Here is a 19,111-nt window from a genome sequence, read left to right on the forward strand (position 1 = left end):
CTTCCGCTAAGACCCCACCTCCCCCTCGTACCCCATCTGTTACTTATTTTTATGCACACATTCTTTCTCTCACTCTCCTTTTTCTCCCTCTTGCCCATCCTCTGGGTCCCCCCCCCCTTGTCTTTCTTCCCGGACCTCCTCTCCCATGATCCTCTCGTATCCCCTTTTGCCTATCACCTGTCCAGCTCTTGGCTCCATCCCTCCCCCTCCTGTCTTCTCCTGTCATTTTGGATCTCCCCCTCCCCCTCCAACTTTCAAATCCCTTACTCACTCTTCCTTCAGTTAGTCCTGACAAAGGGTCTCGGCCTGAAACGTCGACTGCACCTCTTCCTAGAGATGCTGCCTGGCCTGCTGCGTTCACCAGCAACTTTGATGTGTGTTGCTTAATAACTGGTAGAACCTCTTTTAGCAGCAATAACGTCCAACAAACGTTTCCTGTAGCTGCTGATCAGTTTTGCACAAGAGCGAGGAGAAATTTTAGATCATTCCTCCATACAAACCTGTTCAGTTCATCAATATTTCTGGGATACCTTGCATGAACAGCCCACTTCAGGTCATGCCAAGGCATCTCAATTGGGTTAAGGTCTGGACTCTAACTTGGCTGTTTCAAACACAAATTTTCTTCTTTTTAAACTATTCTATTGTTGCTTTTCTCTTGTGTTTCGGGTCATTGTCTTCTTGCATCATCCAACTTCTATTAAACTTCAGGTGATGGACCAATACTCTGACATTCTCCTGTAAAATGTCTTGACCCAATTTTGAATTCATTGTTCCCTCAATGAATGCAAGCTGTCCAGGCCCTGAAACAACAAAGCAGTCCAAGCCATGATGTTCCTGCCACCATGCTTCACAGATGGGATGAGCTTTTGGTGTTGGCGTGCAGTGCACTTTCCCCCCCAAACATAGTAGTGTGCATTTCTGCCAAAAAATACAACTTTTGTCTCATCTGTCCACGGAACATTGTCCCAGAAGCGTTGTGGAATATCCAATTAGTCTTTTGCAAACTTGAGACAAGCAGCAATGTTTTTTTTTAAAGAGAGCATTGATTTCCTCCATGGTGACCTTCCATGAACACCATTCCTTTTCAATATTTTTCTTACAGTGGACACATGAGTAGAGACATAGAAACATAGAAAATCTACAGCAGAATACAGGCCCTTCAGCCCACAAAGTTATGCCGAACATGTCCCTACCGTAGAAATTACTAGGTTTACCCATAGCCCTCTATTTTTCTAAGCTCCATGCACCTATCCAAAAGTCTCTTAAAAGACCCTACCGTATCCACCTCCACCACTGTTGCCGGCGGCTCATTCCATGCACTCACCACTCTCTGCGTAAAAAAATTTACCCCTGGCATCTCCTCTGAACCTACTTCCAAGCACCTTAAAATTGTGCTCTCTCAGGTTAGCCTTTTCAGCCTTGGGTAAAAAGCCTCTGACTAGCCACATGATCAATGCCTCTCATCATCTTATACACCTCTATCAGGTCACCTCTCTAAGTTCACTCAACCTATTCTCCTAAGGCATGCTCCCTAATCCAGGCAACATCCTTGTAAATCCCCTCTGCACCCTTTCTATAGTTTCCATATCCTGTAGTGAGATGACCAGAACTGAACACAGTACTCCAAGTGGGGTCTGACCAGGGTCCTATATAGCTGTAACATTACCTCTCCGCTCTTGAGCTCAATCCCACAGTTGATGAAGGCCAATACACCGTATGCCTTCAACCACACAGTCAACCTACACAGCAGCCTTGAGTGTCCTACAGACTCAGACCCCAAGATCCCTCTGATCCTCCACGCTGTCGAGTCTTACCATTAATACTATATTCTGCCATCACATTTGACCCACCAAAATGAACCACCTTATACTTACCTGGGTTGAATTCCAACTGCCACTTCTCAACCCAGTTTTGCATCCTATTGATGTCCTGCTGTAACCTCTGACAGCCCTCCACACTATCCACAACACCCCAACCTTTGTGTCATCAGCAAATTTACTAACCCATCCCTCCACTTCCACATCCAGGTCATTTATAAAAATAGAAACATAGAAAAACCTGTAGCACAATACAGGCCCTTCGACCCACAAAGCTGTGCCAAACACAATCATAGTCATAGTCATACTTTATTGATCCCGGGGGAAATTGGTTTTCGTTACAGTTGCACCATAAATAATAAATAGTAGTAAAACCATAAATAGTTAAATAGTAATATGTAAATTATGCCAGGAATAAGTCCAGGACCAGCCTATTTGCTCAGGGTGTCTGACTCTCCAAGGGAGGAGTTATAAAGTTTGATGGCCACAGGCAGGAATGACTTCCTATGACACTCTGTGTTGCATCTCGGTGAAACATGTCCTTACCTGAGAAATTACCTAGGGTTACCATAGCCCTTTATTTTTCTGAGCTCCATATACCTGTCCAGCAGTCTCTTAAAAGACCATGTTGTATGCGCCTCCACCACCGTCGCTGGAAGCCCATTCCACGCACTCACCACTTTCTGTGTAAAAAACTTACCCCTGATATCTCCTCTGTACCTACTTCCAAGCACCTTAAAATTGTGCCCTTTTGTGCTAGCAATTTCAGCCCTGGGAAAATGACTATCCACATGATCAATGCCTCTCATCATCTTATACACCTTTATCAGGTCACCTCTCATCCTCCATCACTCCAAGGAAAAAAGGCCGAATTCACTCAACCTATTCTCATAAGGCATACTCCCCAAACCAGGTAACATCCTTGTAAATCTCCTCTGCACCCTTTCTATGGTTTCCACATCCTTCATATGGTGAGGCGACCAGAACTGAGCACAGTACTCCAAGTGGGGTCTGACCAGGGTCCTATTTAGCTGCAAGAGTACCTCTCGGCTCCTAAACTCAATCCCATGATTGATGAAGGCCAATGCACTGTATGCTTTCTTAACCACAGAGTCAACTTGCGCAGCAGCTTTGAGTGTCCTATGGACTCGGACCCCAAGATCCTTCTGATCCTCCACAATCATGAAGAGAAGGGGTCCCTGAACAGATCCCTGAGGCACACCACTGGTCACCAACCTCTATGCAGATAATGACTATCTACAACCACTCTGTGAGCAAATCAATTCTGGATCCACAAAGCAAGGTCCCCTTGGATTCCATGCCTCCTTATTTTCTCAATAAGCCTTGCATGGGGTACCTTATCAAATGCCTTGATGAAATCCATATACACTATATCTACTGCCCTACCTTCATCAATGTGTTTAGTCACATCCTCAAAAAATTCAGTCAGGCTCGTAAGGAATGACCTGCCTTTGACAAAGCCATGCTGACTACTCCTAATCATATTATGCCTCTCCAAATGTTCATAAATCCTGCCTCTCAAGATCTTCTCCATCAACTTACCAACCACTGAAGTAAGACTCAATTATTATCTATAATTTCCTGGGCTATCTCTACTCCCTTTCTTGAATAAGGGAACAACATCTGCAACTCTCCAATCCTCCGGAACTTCTCCCGTCCCCATTGATGATGCAAAGATCACCATCAAAGGTTCAGCAATCTCCTCCCTCACCTCCCACAGTTGCCTGGGGTATATCTTGGTATTTTGAGTATTTAATGGAGAAAACCAACTAATTGTAAAGGGTTCACAAACATTTTCTTGCAATTGTATATGTTCAGTCAGATGACAATAAACTTGAACTTGTTTAAAGAAAAACTTGCAAATCTCCTTTAAACTTTTCCCGTTTCCTTAAACCCATGTGCTCTGATATTTGCTATACCTACCCTGGAGAAAAAGAATCGGACTTGCAATTGATACTCTGCAAGACCTGCAGAGCAAATCAGCCCCAGAGGTCAGATATGGGCACCACAGTACTTCCACTTGGTATACACATCCTCTCATCTGTAACTCTTAACAGTGCATTAGCTGCACAGAACAGACTGCCTGTTTTGTACAGATGTAAAGTACCATACCTGATGGCCTCTTGTTTGGTTCCCGATTTTCATTCTTAAAGTGATCGTTTTCTGGCCGCAGAGCTTTCTGTGACTCAAAAGCTGATTAAGATACAAAAAAAACACAAACAAATTATAGTTTGGCAATAACATTTTATCCCCAGTCTAAGTTCAAATTGGTTATCAAAGTCTCTATCCTCAAGAATTATCATGAAATATACCAGCAATTTCTAACCAAACTGTAAACAGCAATAAGGTTGCTCTGTATTTATACTTCAGACAATTTTTTGAAGCAAATTAATTTTTTGAAGCCAACAAGCCAAGGTTATTTCCATGTGATCCTTGTCTCTCACCTGTTACATCAGAATGCAGGAATAATGCACCACATACACTCAGTGGCCACTTTATGAGGTACACCTGTACACCTACTTGTTAATTGCAAATATCTAATCAGCCAATCATGTGGCAGCAACTCAATGCAGAAAAGCATGCAGACATGGTCAAGAGGTTCAGTTGTTCAGACCAAACATCAGAATTACGAAGAGATATGATCTAAGTGACTTTGACTGTGGAATAATTGTTGGTGCCAGATGGGGTGGCTTGATTATCTCAGAACCTGCTTCAAAAAACATCCAGTGAATAGCAGCTCTGTGGGCAGAAAACGTTTGGTCAGAGGAGAATGGCCAGACTGGTTCAAGCTGACAGCAATTCAACCACACGTTACAACAGTGGTGTGCAGAAGAGCATCTCTGAATACACAACACGCTGAACCTTGAAGCAGGAGGTACCTAATAAAGAGGTCACTGAGTGTATACTTCTTTCTCATTTGAAAGGCTCTTACTTCTTAAAAAAGATAACCTTTCACAAGTTGTATCTTCCAACTTTTTAATGAATATTAGCAACTTTGACTGGCTATCTCCAAATGAAGTCACAATCCTTTGTAAAATGCTGGAGGAACTCAGCAGGAGAGGAATAAACAGCTGATGTTTTGAGCAGCGACCCTTCTTCGGGACTGGAAAGGAAGGGCACCGATGAACGGTTTTAGTCAGAAACAGCAACTGTTTATTCCCTTCCTGATCTGCGGAGTTCCTTCACCATTCTCTGTGTTGTTGTTGAAGATTCCTAGTATCTGCAGATCTTGTTTAATTTTTGTAAATACTTTGATGACCCTGAAACATACTTTTGTCTAATCTGAAACATGTCAATATATGTTCAAATCATTATGCTAAATTTACAACACATCCATGGAACTCGACACTTTCTTTTCTGTTGTAATCCTTCATGTGACCAATCCTACTCTCCCCTTTACTTACACTTAACTACTACACTTCCACTTCCCACCAGCTCATTCTAACCACATCCTTCAAAAGATATAACTGCAAGGCAAGTGAAAACTGACCTTATTGACAGGGAGGGATGGTATAAATAATATGAAAGTGGATGGGCAAGATTAGAAATTAAAAAATATATATATATTTAGAGATACAGCATGGTAACAAGCTCTTCTGGCTCAAGAAGTCAGCACAAAAAAAGTCTTTGGAACATGGGAGGAAACCAGAGCACCCGGAGGAAACTGCCACGGTCATGGGGAGATTGTTTACAGACTGCGGAACTGAACCCAGGTTGTTGGCACTGTAATAGCATTATGCTAAATGCTACACTGCCATTCCATCCATAAAATAATGAAACTGATTTGAACTTTGTTCTCTAGAGCAAACCAGAGGTATTTCTGTAGTACAAATGGTGCTATTTAATGCTCAAAAAATACTATTTAATGAATTAAAGGGATCCACTTGATTCAACAACTGAACATGAACGAAACCAATTAACACAAGCACACTAAGTGATCACTTTATTCGGCACAGGAGGTACCTAATAAAGTGCTCACTGAGTGTATTCTCACCTCACTGCTTCCATGGGGAATCATTTTTTTCTAGACTAGACCATCAAGTGGGCAGGCAGCATCCGCAAGCTCAACTGACAACTATAACAACTGACAGGAAGACACTTTAAATTATCAGAATGAGCTGTGCTGATTCTGACTCCTTTCTCCTATCCTCCGCTCGTCTGGTGTTCCTCACCAATCATTGTTTTCACAGGACAGTACAGTTGGCAGAAGCGGTTGGTGAAAAGGGAGAGTGAGATGGGGGAAAGAGAAGGACAGGAAAATACAGTCCTCTCTGAAAAATGAAGTATGCCTGAGCAGTTCAGACATGGGACATTAATTTAAGGCCAGAAGAAAAAAGTAATAATTTTCAACAATTGTCATCACTCCAGGGGGTAATCAGATCCTCCTGATCCTCAGTGGTGTATTAACAAGCTGCAAACTCTCAGCGCCTACATAGCAAGTCGAGTAGCAATACATCAGCGTGGCACTACAACTTTGTATATTTCCAGTTGGACAGACCAGTCCAACTTTGGCACAAGTGCAAAGTGGGCCACCCATGTGGTTCATGGATCACCTGTCTTCTTACCTTTCCTTGTATCATGAGTATCCATTGGTTTCTGCTGAACCGAAGGCAGTGGCCTAGCTAGCACAGGGCTCCTTCTCCCTACAGGCGCTTGAGAAGTGTGTGTCTGCACTGCCTGCTCCATTGTTGGACTTTTTCTTAAGGGCTCCAGTTTTGGACTCGATCGGCCTGAAAAATAATCCACAGATTAAATAAATTGAGATGCAGAAAGCGGCTGCGCAGTGCAAACATTTCAACTGAATCACAGAGCATCTAACCAAAGGATGGTATTTAGGGTTTCTGAAAGACAACTTTAGAACTACATCAATGTGGAACTTTAGCCATCTCCAGGGCTCCCTTCCTGCCTACAAAGCTTCACAAACTCAAAAAATCTTCCTAAAATGACCAACAGGGAGACGCATCAGATCATCCAAAAGAGTTGTACAGATTTTTGACTCAGGGCCCTGAACCCCTGGTCTGATATTTAAAATGTATCACTGTTTTCAACATGGCTAAGAGACAGTTGGTAACAGGGGAGGGCAGGAAGATGAAGAGAAAGGCATGAAAATGCAAACACCATTTTAAAAGTATTATTTACAGTAAAGTTAATTATCATTGTATGGTCACATTCTTTAAGGTTACACCTTTACAATCCTACAACAGCTGATAATCTAAGCAAAGAGCCTATTGCTTCTTGCTGAGAGAATTGAAAAATGATATGTTCTGATGATAAAATGAGGCCCTGCCTACCTGATGCAAGTATGGATACGAGAACCAATGTTTTGAATCAGCTCAAATCAGAGGACATAATACCAGGAAAGTACTGAAGTCTGGAGGTAATAAATACATGACCAGGCCAAGGACCAAAACTGCCAGCATTAAAAGGGAGTCTTAGTAATGGACAGCTCCAGACAGTTGCCAGGAAGAGGAACAGAACCGGTAGCAGGAAACAGACGAGTCCAGGACAGATTTTTCTGCTCATTCAATTTCTGCACCACGTTGAGTTCGTGGTGAAGACGGCGAATGCAATGTTGGCATTCACTTCTAGAGGTATAGAACATAACAGCAGGGATGTGATGTTGAGGCTCTATAAGGCACTCATGAGACCACCCTTAAGAGTACTGTGTGCAGTTTTGGGCTCCTTATTTTAGAAGGGATATACTGACATTGGAGAGGGTTCAGAGAAGATTCACGAGAATGATTCCAGGAATGAGAGGGTTACTGTAAGAGGAACGTCTGGCAGCTCTTGGGCTGTATTCCCTGGAGTTCAGAAGAATGAGGGGGGTTCTCATAGAAACATTCCGAATGTTAAAAGGCCTGAACAGATTAGATACGGCAAAGTTATTTCCCACGGTAGGGAGTCCAGGACAAGAGGGCACAACTTCAGGATTGAAGGGCGTCCATTTAGAACAGAAATGCAGAGAAATTACTTTAGTCAGAGTGTGGTAAATCTGTGGAATTTGTTGCCACGAGCGGCTGTGGAGGCCAAGTCATTGGGTGTATCTAAGGAAGAGATAGATAAGTTCTTGATTAGCCAGGGCATCAAAGGGTCTGGGGAGAAGAAGGGGAGTGGGAATTGGATCAGCCCATCATTGAATGGTGGAGCAGACTCAGTGGGTTGAATGGCCTACTTCTGCTCCCATATCTTTTGGTCTCAATGCCAGAGATCAGGGAAGCAGCGCAACACAGTGGTGGACAAATGAAAGATATGGTGATAGTTCAGTGAAGATGAAGGTGACGAAGACAAGCTGACAAACACAGAACAGCCCAACAGTGACCACTGTACAATACATGAGACAATGAGGTAGGGGTTACTAAGGGAAGCCATTGCAGGGAGTCCTATGCCCATTAGTGATAGGAATGGAATTAAGTAGGTCAGGTGGGAACTCCAATCAGTGGGATGATAAGAGGACAGAGTTGTGGCTCAGTTGGTAGCATTCACACACATAAATTCCTGGTTCAATCTGACTCCAGAGCCCAAGCAGAAAAGTCCTGGTAGACCCATCAGTGCAGTACTGAGGAAACGATGCAAGCAATGCAGCTTCTGGGATAAAGGAGATAAACAAAAGGCCCAACAGCACAGTCAGAAAGATGTAAAAGATCATCTGTTCTAGCTTCAAAGAGGACAATAGGAGTTCTTCAGTGTTGTGGTAAACAGTGATTTCTCAAACAATGGTATTAAAGCTCAAGGCTCCCATTTTGGTAAGCAAAAAGTGTTTTCACTGAAAATAAAACAATAATACTGAAATTGTCTTGAATTCAAAATCTAATTCCATTTGCTCACAGGCAAAAATTTAATCTTCCTAAGAAAAATAATTAGAAAGACACACTTCCTGGTAAAGTTTACTGGTTCCTGTAGAGCCAAAATTAGAAGCTCCCAGAATTGAAAGTCCCTCAATACTGCCTTTGCTAATTATTCTTGGGATAATACCATTCATTTTGGGTCTTTAGGCCAAGCAGAGTGGAAAGTAAGAGAAAATCAGGCTTCCATTCCCAATTACAGGACACAGGATATGGCAAGACCAGCATCAGGAATGAAATGCCAGACAGCATCATTCTTTTTGGTACATACAGAAGGCAATCAACTGAATACAACAATGAAAACTGGCCAGGAGACTAACAAAATTGCAGGCAGTGCAAGTCAGAATCTTAAGGAGAACCATTCAGATAGGAGATTGACTGAAACTTACTGCTTATGCTGGAATCTCTTGAAGACACAGCATTTCTAAATCATATTGCTCAACTTGGGCAATGACTAGGGAGATCATCTCTAAATCAACTTTTAAATTCAAAATTATGCTTTGGAAAGAATTTATTTGTTTTTTTCAAAGAAAGACTGAAAATGTGAAAGACTTTACCCTGAAAAGCTAACTGCAATTTCAGAGAGCTCGAATCGGGTTTGACGGTCGAACCCAGTGAGCTGGTCTGTGTAAGTGATGCGAAGCTGGTTTTGTTGCTGTTGAAAGAAGACGAGGGGCCTCCTGTTTGCGGTTTTGGAACAAAAACAAGGAAAGAAAGTCAATTTTAAAAAAATGATTATGAAGACTGCCCAGTCTGGCACATTAAAATTCACCAATACTGACAATGAAGAACTAAATATAACCCACCATTCAGACAGGCTTTTTAACAAATGTAAAAATCTACTTTGGCATTATCACATGCAAACCCAAGAACACTTAATCTCCCACTATCAGAAATTTAAAAAAATACATCATAACTAATTTTTAAACAAGAAAAGTTTAATATTCCCAGACAATAAGAAAGGCGAGCTCGAGGACACCTTCAAAAGGCGATGTCTTATAAAAGCAGCATTCATCATCAAGGACTCCCATCACTCAGGACATGCAGTTTTCCCATTGTTACCATCAAGGAGGAGATACAGGAGCATGAAGACACACACTCACTGTTTCAGGAACAGCTTCTTCCCCTCCGCCATCAGATTTCTGAATGGACAATGAACCCATGAACAACCATTTTAATAGTTTTGTTTTCTCTTTTTTTTGGCACAGCTTACTTAATTTAATTATATACATATATATTTCTAATTGTATTTGATAGCCTTTTGTCATTATGTATTACAATATGCTGCTGCCCCAAGACAACAAATTTCACGACATATGCCAGTGATATTAAACCTGATTCTGATTACCAGTGGCATCACCTTGGCTTGCTTGATAGCCTGGAGTTTGTTCTCATCACAATACTAACTGCCCCCTCCTGGAGATTATCACTGCAAAATGAAACTTATCTACATTCTAAAGTACATACAATGAACCCACCACCCAAAGGGCAGCATTTAACTGGGTTGATATTCAACATGTATGAACATACTTGGATTTAAAGAATTGACTCAAGCAGGGTCTCCATTTCTCCGAGAACATGAAGAATATTTAGGAGGAACAGGTAGAGGCGAGACCACAGCATCACATCTGCTGGATTCAAGCATTCAGGCTTGGAGATGCCAAAAAAGGCCGGTAGTGAAAAATGAAACGATTTCACTACATCAACAAGTTAGGCATTACGAAGAATTTTAAGGTATCCACAATCGTCTTGAGTGACACAATGAAAATGAAGATTTGGAGAATGCAATGCATTGTATAAGGTAGTCCATTATCTGCAGTAGGTGTCTGCGTTGATTTTGTTCATTTACAATTAAGTGAACACGCCAGTACACACTGGATGAATTCTTCTGTTGATAACTATTAGGAACTAATACAGTTTTATAGCACTGTAGTAGTATTGGTAGTGTTCTAATTTGTTCTGTATTTCAATAAATACATAATTTGTTACTTAGTTGAATGCTAATTTCTCTTTTTTATACTCTTTTAACTATTTCCAAGAAACTTCAGAATTGGACCGCAATGTACTGGTCCTGATGTGTCCCTATGAACCAGAAACTACTGTACACAAAACCCAAAGACAAGTGATAATGAAGGACAAACCATTGAAAAGAGTTTCTGTATTAAGTTCACAGGAACTTTCCTGACTGATATGTTTCTGACCCAAAGAGGAAGACAAGATTGTTAGACTTAGCTCTGGAATGCAAGCCAAATAGGAACAGGAACCAATTCCACACTTTGTATCATTTCTATGTAAAACACAGAAAACTCCAATAATGAATGAGAACAGACGTGGCTTGGGTGAAATGCAAAAAAAAGCACAGAGGAACAACACATAAAATGCTGGAGGTCAGGCAGCATATATGGAAATGAAGAAATAGCTGGTGTTTCAGGCAACGCACACAAAATGCTGGAGGAACCCTCTTGTTTGTGTTGTTTCAGGCTGTCATCATGACTGGAAAGGAAGGGGAAAGATGCCAGAATAAGGAGATGGGGGATGAAGTAAGTAGCTGTGGAGGTGGGAGATAGGTAGAAAAGGTAAAAGGCTTGAAAGAAAGAATCTGATAGGAGAAAAGAGTGCATCATGGAAGAAAGGGAAGGAGGAGCAGCAAAGGTGGTGATGGGCAGGTGAGGGGAAGCGGTAAGAGGCTAGACTGGGGAATGTAAGAAGAGGGAAGGGGAGGAGGAAATATGAAGAAGAGTAACTGAACAAAATAACTTGGGGAAGCAGCAAGACGTCCTTTCAACTGGCTCCAACCTTTATGACAGCCATTACTGATCTTACACCTCAGGGTTTTTCCTGTATCAAAAATATATCCCTTAATTTATATCCCCAAAACTCCACCAATCTTGGTCCTGAATATTCTCAATGACTGAGCCATCATAGTAGAAGAGTTGAAAGATCACTACTCATTGAGTAAAAACATTTCTTCTCATCTCTCTCCTGACTGACCAACTGGCTCTGACCACTACCCTTGATACCCCAGCCACGGGTGAGCAAGCTGGAGAAAGTTCCTTGTGGACTTCACTTGCCAGTTTTAAAAAGCGAGCGGTGCCTGCTGGGACTTGTCTGTGGAGCAGGAAATTGCTTGGGTTAACAGTAACTTACAATGATAAATAAAAAGAAGCAAGGATTAAGTGGAGTGACCATTGTGAGAGTGGACAGGCTTTAGCTCAAGAGGCTTAAGTGAGAACAGACACAGGCTAAAACTTGGGTTTTAGAAGTTAGGGGTATAACAAGTGAAGGCAGGATGGGGGGTTATGGTGGTAAAATGGCCCTCCTGTGAGATGTGAGATCTCAGGGTACCTAATGGTTTCCTCAATGAATACATCTGCAGGAAGTGCACCCAACTTCAGCTCATTACTGACAAGGTACAGGAACTGCAGCTGGAGCTGGATGCACTTAAGATCATCCGGGAGGTTGAAAACCTTAGAGACTTTTACTGAGGTAGTCACTCACACTCAGAGTGCAGGGTTCCCTTGTGGCCAATCCCCTCAGCAAAAAGTCAGCAGTGAAGGGTAAAGTCAGGCAGGGAGGCAATGATAGGAGACTCGATAGTTGGGGGATGGACAGCAGATTCTTTGGCTGTGAAAAAGAGGCCAAGATGGTATGTGGCTTCCAAGGTGCTGGGGTTAAGGGTGTCTCAGAGCAGCTGCAGAAGATTCTGAACAGGGAGGATGAGCAGCCAGAGGTTGTGGTGCACATTGGCACCAATGACGTAGGTAGAAAAGGAAAAGAGATCCTGTGTAGTGAGTATAGGGAGATAGGAAAAAGGCTGAAGTGCAGGACCTCCAAGGTAGTAATCTGTGGATTACTTCCAGTACCACACACAAGTTAGGACAGGAATAGGATGATAAAGAGTAGCTTAGGAAGTGGTTCAGGGAGCAGGGTTTCAGATTTCTGGATCATTGCAGTTTCTTCTGGGGAAGGTATGTACAAAAACGACGGCTTACACCGGAACCTGAGGGGAAAGTATATCCTTATGGGTAGATTTGCTAGAACTGTTGGGGAGGGTTAAGTTGGCAGGAGGATGGAAACTGGAGTGATAGGGCTGAGGATGGCCATATTTTTATTTTACTTAGACATAAAGTGTGGAACAGGCATTTCCAGCCCTTCGAGCTTTGCCACCAGCAACCTACCAATTTAACCCTAGCTTAATCACACAACAATTTACAAAGACTAATTAACCTTCTAACTGGTATGTCTTTGGACTGTGGTAGGAAACCAGTGCACATGGAGGAAACCATGTGGTCATAGGGAGATCGTACAAACTCCCTAGAGATGACGTTGGAAATCAACTCTGAAGTCTGACGCCCCAAACTGAAATAACATTGCACCAATCGCTATGCTACCGTGGTACCCATGTACCTCATTACTGGATATAACATCACCCCTCATTCTTCTAAACTTTGAAAAGTGATTAAGCAGATTGCACATTTCTGTAAAGTCACAGTCATAGAAAAGTACAGCAGAGAACTGGCCCATCTAGCCCATGCCAAAATCATTTAAATTGCCTACACCCACTGACCTGCACCAAGACCATATCCAACAATACTAGTATCATCCCTGTACCTATCTAGAATTTGCTTAAATGATGAAATTGATCTCACATGTACCACTTGTTCACAGTTCACTCCACACTCTCATAGCCCTCTGAGTGAAGAAATTTCCCCTCACTAAAGGATGAAGTCCACATCGCAATAATCAATGTGATATATCTCTGGAGGTTTTAAAGGTGAGGTGTTTCAGCCAGAGTTGAGAAACGTGACTAGGACAGAGATTGAAAGGGAAAATAATGTCAGAGGGCCCCAGATGACCAAAACAAAATACTGGGCTAAAACAACCAGAAAAACAAATGTGACTGATGCAAAACAATTAACATCTAAGAACCAAACTGCCAAAGAAAGTCAGAGACAAAAAGAGAGCATACAAAATAAAAAGAGTCACACCAACACTCTCCAGCCATGTGAATACTGAAGAAGCAGGAAGAGAGATGGTGCCGGACAGCAAAAACATAAACTTACTTGAGGTGGCATAAGGTGCAGGTGTAGAAATGTCAAATACTAAAGGGTACACACTTCAGGTGAAAGGACAAAAGGAAAGCTTAAGGAGGAGAGCAGAAAAGTATGAAGATGTGAAAGGTAAGGTTTTTACACATCTTCATTCACACAGAGTGGGACAGCTCACAAAACTTCTGGATGCACTGTACTTCTGGACTATCACTGTAATCTGGAGCTTGTAATTTTCCTTCAAATAACATTTTTGTTGTGCAAATTTTCATTGCTTCCGTTGTGCTTCTTTGTATTTACTGTGAATGCCTGCAAGAAAATTGAACCTCAGGGTTGTATATACTGACATAGATGTACTTCGATAGCAAATTTACTTTGAACTTTGAGTGGAAGGTGGACTGTGTTGCCAGTGGACAAAGATAAGATAGCAACATTTAAAAGGCATTCAGAAACACACAAACAGGCGGGGGATGGATGGAGGGACATAGATCACCAGCAGGCAGATGGAATTTGTTCAAACTGATATGGTCAGCACAGATATTGTGAGTGGTTCATTCCTGTTGTGTAGAACTGTTCTATCTCCTATTACAAGTTGTTTATCTACCTGGACATTCATGGGATATGGCCCCTGTAAACCAAACAGCTTCAAATATTTTCACGTCAGCACTTTCATTTCACTGCTTATTTTTCAGAAACAAAATTCCACCAACTCATAAATCCACACTGAAGAACAAGATTCTCACATTAGCTCTGCTTCAGTTCCTGTTGGTTTGCGTGCATCTGAGATGGAAACCAATGGCATAAAAATTGATGAGCAACTGTCCACAGCACGAGATTGTTACCGAACGAGCAAACCTTTACTTTGTTTCAATATTTAACACAGGAGTGCAAGTCTGGTCTGATGAATGTTGATAGACTCTACAGAGTTGTAGGGCACCACAGGCTGTTCAGCCCATGCCAAACTATTAATCTGCCTAGCCCCATTCACCTGCACATGATCCACAGTCCTCCAATCCATGTACTTGTACAAATTTCGCTTAAATGTTGAAATCAAACTCACATCCACCACTTCTGCTGGCAGTGTACATAACATGCTGTAGAATCAGAATCAGGTTTAATATCACTGGTATATGTCGTGAAATTTGTTGTTTTGCAACAGCAGTACAATGCAATAAATAGTTTAAAAATATAAATTACAATAATAAATGCATACACACACCTTCGGTCCACCTGCCACAACAAACGGGATTTCCCAGTGGCCACCCACTTCAACTCTACTTCCCATTCCAACATGTCAGTCAATGGCCCCTTCTACTGCCACGATGCGGCTGCACTCAGGTTGGAAGATTTTGCAAACTTCTGGCAATTGCCCCCTTCCCTGCCATCGTTCCCTAATGCCGTTCCCCTCTCACACTGTATCCCCTTCCCTGCCCATCACCTCCCTCTGGAGCTCCTCCTCCTTCTCCCCTTTCTTCCATGACTTTCTGTCCTCTCCTGTAAGATTCCCCCTTCTCCAGCCCTCTATATACACACAACATATACTGTGTAGATATGTTCAAAAAGAGAGCAAAAAAAATACTGAGGGTTCATTGTCCATTCAGACATCTGATGGTGGAGGAGTAGAAGTTGGCCCTAAACACTAAATGTGTCTCTTCAGGCTCCTGTACCACCTCCCTGATGGTAGCAATGTTCTAGGTGATCTCGTGGCTGAGTACATAAATACATCCAGCCTTTACTTGGCTGGGCTTTAATTCCAATCTACTTCATAGCATCATTCCTGAGTTTTTCAAGCCTACTGCAGCAGTCACTGGGACAAAGGCAACAACTTCCTCCTTCATCCACCAGAGGAAAAAAAATCTCCATTCCCTACACAAGCTGAGACTTGCATCAGACACCATTAAGGCAAATAAAGAAGCAGATGGTAGCGAAGCAGTCAGCACAATGTTATTACAGCTCAGGTGTCGGAGTTCAGAGTTCAATTCCAGCATTCTCATTCTGCTCGTGTGCACATGAGTATCCTCTCACAGTCCAAAGACGTACTAATAGTAGGTTAATTGGTCATTGTAAATTTCTTTGATTAGGCTAAGGTTAAATCGGTGGGTTGCTGGGTGGCAAAGCTCAAAGGGCTAGGAGGGCCTATTCCACACAGTTATCTCCAAATAAATAAACCGAGTTAGGAAACTGGAGCTGGAGCTGGATGACTTTCAGATCATTCGTGAGGCAGAGGCAGAAATAAACAGGAGTTACAGGGAGATAGTCACCCCTAAAAGTCAGGAGGCAGGTAGCTGGGTGACTGTCAGGACAGGGAAGGGGAGTAGACAGAATGAGCAGAGCACCCCTGTGGCCGTTCCCATCAATAATAAGTATATTGTTTTGGATTCTGTGGGTGGGGACGACCTACCAGGGACAAGTTGCAGTGGTTGCGTCTCTGGCACCGAGACTGGACCCTCAGCTCAGAAGGGAAGGAGGGAAAAGAGGAGAGCAGTAGTGATAGGGGATTTGATAGTTAGGGGGACAGATAAGAGGTTCTGTGGGAGAGATCAAGAATCCCGGATGGTCTGTTGCCTCCCTGGTGCCAGACCGAGTTCTTAGTATTCTCAGGAAGGAGGGTGAGCAGCCAAATGTTGTGGTTTGTTCCAGGGAAGGTGGACTTTGTTCCAGGGAAGGTGGGACCTGTTCCGACGTGACGGGTTGCACCTGAACTGGAGGGGGACTAACATCCTTGCAGGAAGGTTTGCTAGTGCTGCTCTGGGGAGTTTAAACTAGATTTGCAGGGGGAGGGGAACCAAAGTGTTAAAGCAGATATTGAGGTGGAGGTGGATAAAGGTCATGTGAGAACTGCAAGTATAGTCTATGGAGTAAAGCCAGATCTAACAAATAAAGATGCTTTGAGGAAAGAGAAGCAGAATAAAGGGTGTAAAGGTAATAAGGTAGAAGGGCTAAAGTGCATGTACTTCAATGCAAGAAGCATCAGGAACAAAGGTGATGAACTGAGAGCTTGGGTACATACATGGAATTATGATGCAGTGGCCATTACAGAGACTTGGCTGGCACCAGGGCAGGAATGGATTCTCAATATTCCTGGATTTCAGTGCTTTAAAAGGGATAGAGAGGGGGGGAAAGGGGGAGGAGGGGTGGCATTACTGGTCAGGGATACTATTACAGCTACAGAAAGGGTGGGTAAGGTAGCAGGATCCTCTTTTGAGTCAGTATGGGTGGAAGTCAGGAACAGGAAGGGAGCAGTTCCTCTATTGGGAGTATTCTATAGGCCCCCTGGTAGCAGCAGAGATACCGAGGAGCAGATTGGGAGGCAGTTTTCGGAAAGGTGCAAAAATAACAGGGTTATTATCATGGGTGACTTTAACTTCCCTAATATTGATTGGCACCTGATTAGTTCCAGTGGTTTAGACGGGGCAGAGTTTGTTAAGTGTGTCCAGGACAGATTCCTGTCACAATATGTTGACAGGCCGAATAGGGGGAATACCATACTTGATCTAGTATTAGGTAACAAACCGGCTCAGTTCACAGATCTCTCAGTGGGTGAGCATCTGGGGGACAGTGACCACTGCTTCCTGGTCTTTAGCATTATCATGGAAAAGGATAGAATCAGAGGGGACAGGAAAATTTTTAATTGGGGTAGGGCAAATTATGAGGCTACAAGGCTAGAACTTGTGGGTGTGAATTAGGATGATGTTTTTGCAGGGAAATGTACTATGGACATGTGGTCCATGATTAGGGATCTCTTGCTGGATGTTAAGGATAAACTTGTCCCGGTGAGGAAGATAAAGAATGGTAGGGTGAAGGAGCCATGGGTGACTAGTGAGGTGGAAAATCTAGTCACGTGGAAGAAGACAGCATGAGATTCAGGAAGCAAGGATCAGACGGGTCTGTTGAGGAATATAGGGAAGCAAGAAAGGAGCTTAAGAAGGGGCTGAGGAGAGCAAGAAGGGGGCATGAGAAGGCCTTGGTGAGTAGGGTAAAGGAAAACCCCAAGGCATTCTTCAATTATGTGAAGAACAAAATAATGACAGGAGTGAAGGTAGGACCAGTTAGAGATAAAGGTGAGAAGATGTGCCTGGAGGCTGTGGAAGTGAGCGAGGTCCTCAATGAATACTTCTCTTCGGTATTCACCAATGAGAGGGAACTTGATGAAGGTGAGGACAATATGAGTTTGGTTGATGTTCTGGAGCAAGTTGATATTAAGGGAGAGGAGGTGTTGGAGTTGTGAAAATACATTAGGACGGATAAGTCCCCGGGGCCTGACGGAATATTCCCCAGGCTGCTCCACGAGGCAGGGGAAGAGATTGCTGAGCCTCTGGCTAGGATCTTCATGCCCTCGTTGTCCACGGGAATGGTACCGGAGGATTGGAGGGAGGCGAATGTTGTCCCCTTGTTCAAAAAAGGTCGTAGGGATAGTCCCGGTAATTATAGACCAGTGAACCTTACGTCTGTGGTGGGAAAGTTGTTGGAAAAGATTCTTAGAGATAGGATCTATGGGCATTTAGAGAATCATGGTCTGATCAGGGACAGTTAGCATGGCCTGATAGAGTTCTTTGAGGAGGTGACCAGACATATAGATGAGGGTAATGCAGTGGATGTGATCTACATGGATTTTAATAAGGCATTTGACAAGGTTCCACACGGTAGGCTTATTCAGAAAGTCAGAAGGCAAGGGATCCAGGGAAGTTTGGCCAGGTGGATTCAGAATTGGCTCACCTGCAGAAAGCAGAGGGTCGTGATGGAGGGAGTACATTCAGATTGGAGGGTTGTGACTAGTGGTGTCCCACAAGGATCGGTTCTGGGACCTCTATTTTTCATGATTTTTATTAATGACCTGGATGTCGGGGTAGAAGGGTGGGATAGCAAGTTTGTAGATGACACAAAGGTTGGTGGTGTTGTGGATAGTGTAGAGGATTGTTGAAGATTGCAGAAAGACATTGATAGGATGCAGAAGTGGGCTGAGAAGTGGCAGATGGAGTTCAACCCGGAGAAGCGTGAGATGGTACACTTTGGAAGCATAAACTCCAAGGCAGAGTACAAAGTAAATGGCAGCATACTTGGTAGCGTGGAGGAGCAGAGGGATCTGGGGGTACATGTCCATACATCCCTGAAAGTTGCCTCACAGGTAGATAGGGTAGTTAAGAAAGCTTATGGGGTGTTAGCTTTCATAAGTCGAGGGATAAAGTTTAAGAGTCGCGGGGTAATGATGCAGCTCTATAAAACTCTGGTTAGGCCACACTTGGAGTACTGTGTCCAGTTCTGGTCACCTCACTATAGGAAGGATGTGGAAGCATCGGAAAGGGTACAGAGGAGACTTACCAGGATACTATCTGGTTTAGAGAGTATGCATTATGATCAGAGATTAAGGGAACTAGGGCTTTAC

At 43.1% G+C, this 19,111-nt stretch overlaps 1 protein-coding gene across 1 annotated transcript in view; it reads right to left on the reverse strand.

The window, feature by feature from the left end:
* lsm14ab (LSM14A mRNA processing body assembly factor b) overlaps positions 1-19,111 on the reverse strand; it is an 88,424-nt gene that overhangs the window by 12,300 nt on the left and 57,013 nt on the right. Inside the window, exons 4-6 of the mRNA XM_072279077.1 lie at positions 9,238-9,360; positions 6,404-6,568; positions 3,951-4,031 (exon numbers count right to left, since the gene is read on the reverse strand). Of these exons, the coding sequence (XP_072135178.1) occupies positions 3,951-4,031; positions 6,404-6,568; positions 9,238-9,360 (369 nt within the window). The remainder of the gene's footprint in view (positions 1-3,950; positions 4,032-6,403; positions 6,569-9,237; positions 9,361-19,111) is intronic.

The sequence above is a fragment of the Mobula birostris genome, chromosome 15 (assembly GCF_030028105.1).
Source record: "Mobula birostris isolate sMobBir1 chromosome 15, sMobBir1.hap1, whole genome shotgun sequence".
Taxonomy (NCBI): domain Eukaryota; kingdom Metazoa; phylum Chordata; class Chondrichthyes; order Myliobatiformes; family Myliobatidae; genus Mobula; species Mobula birostris.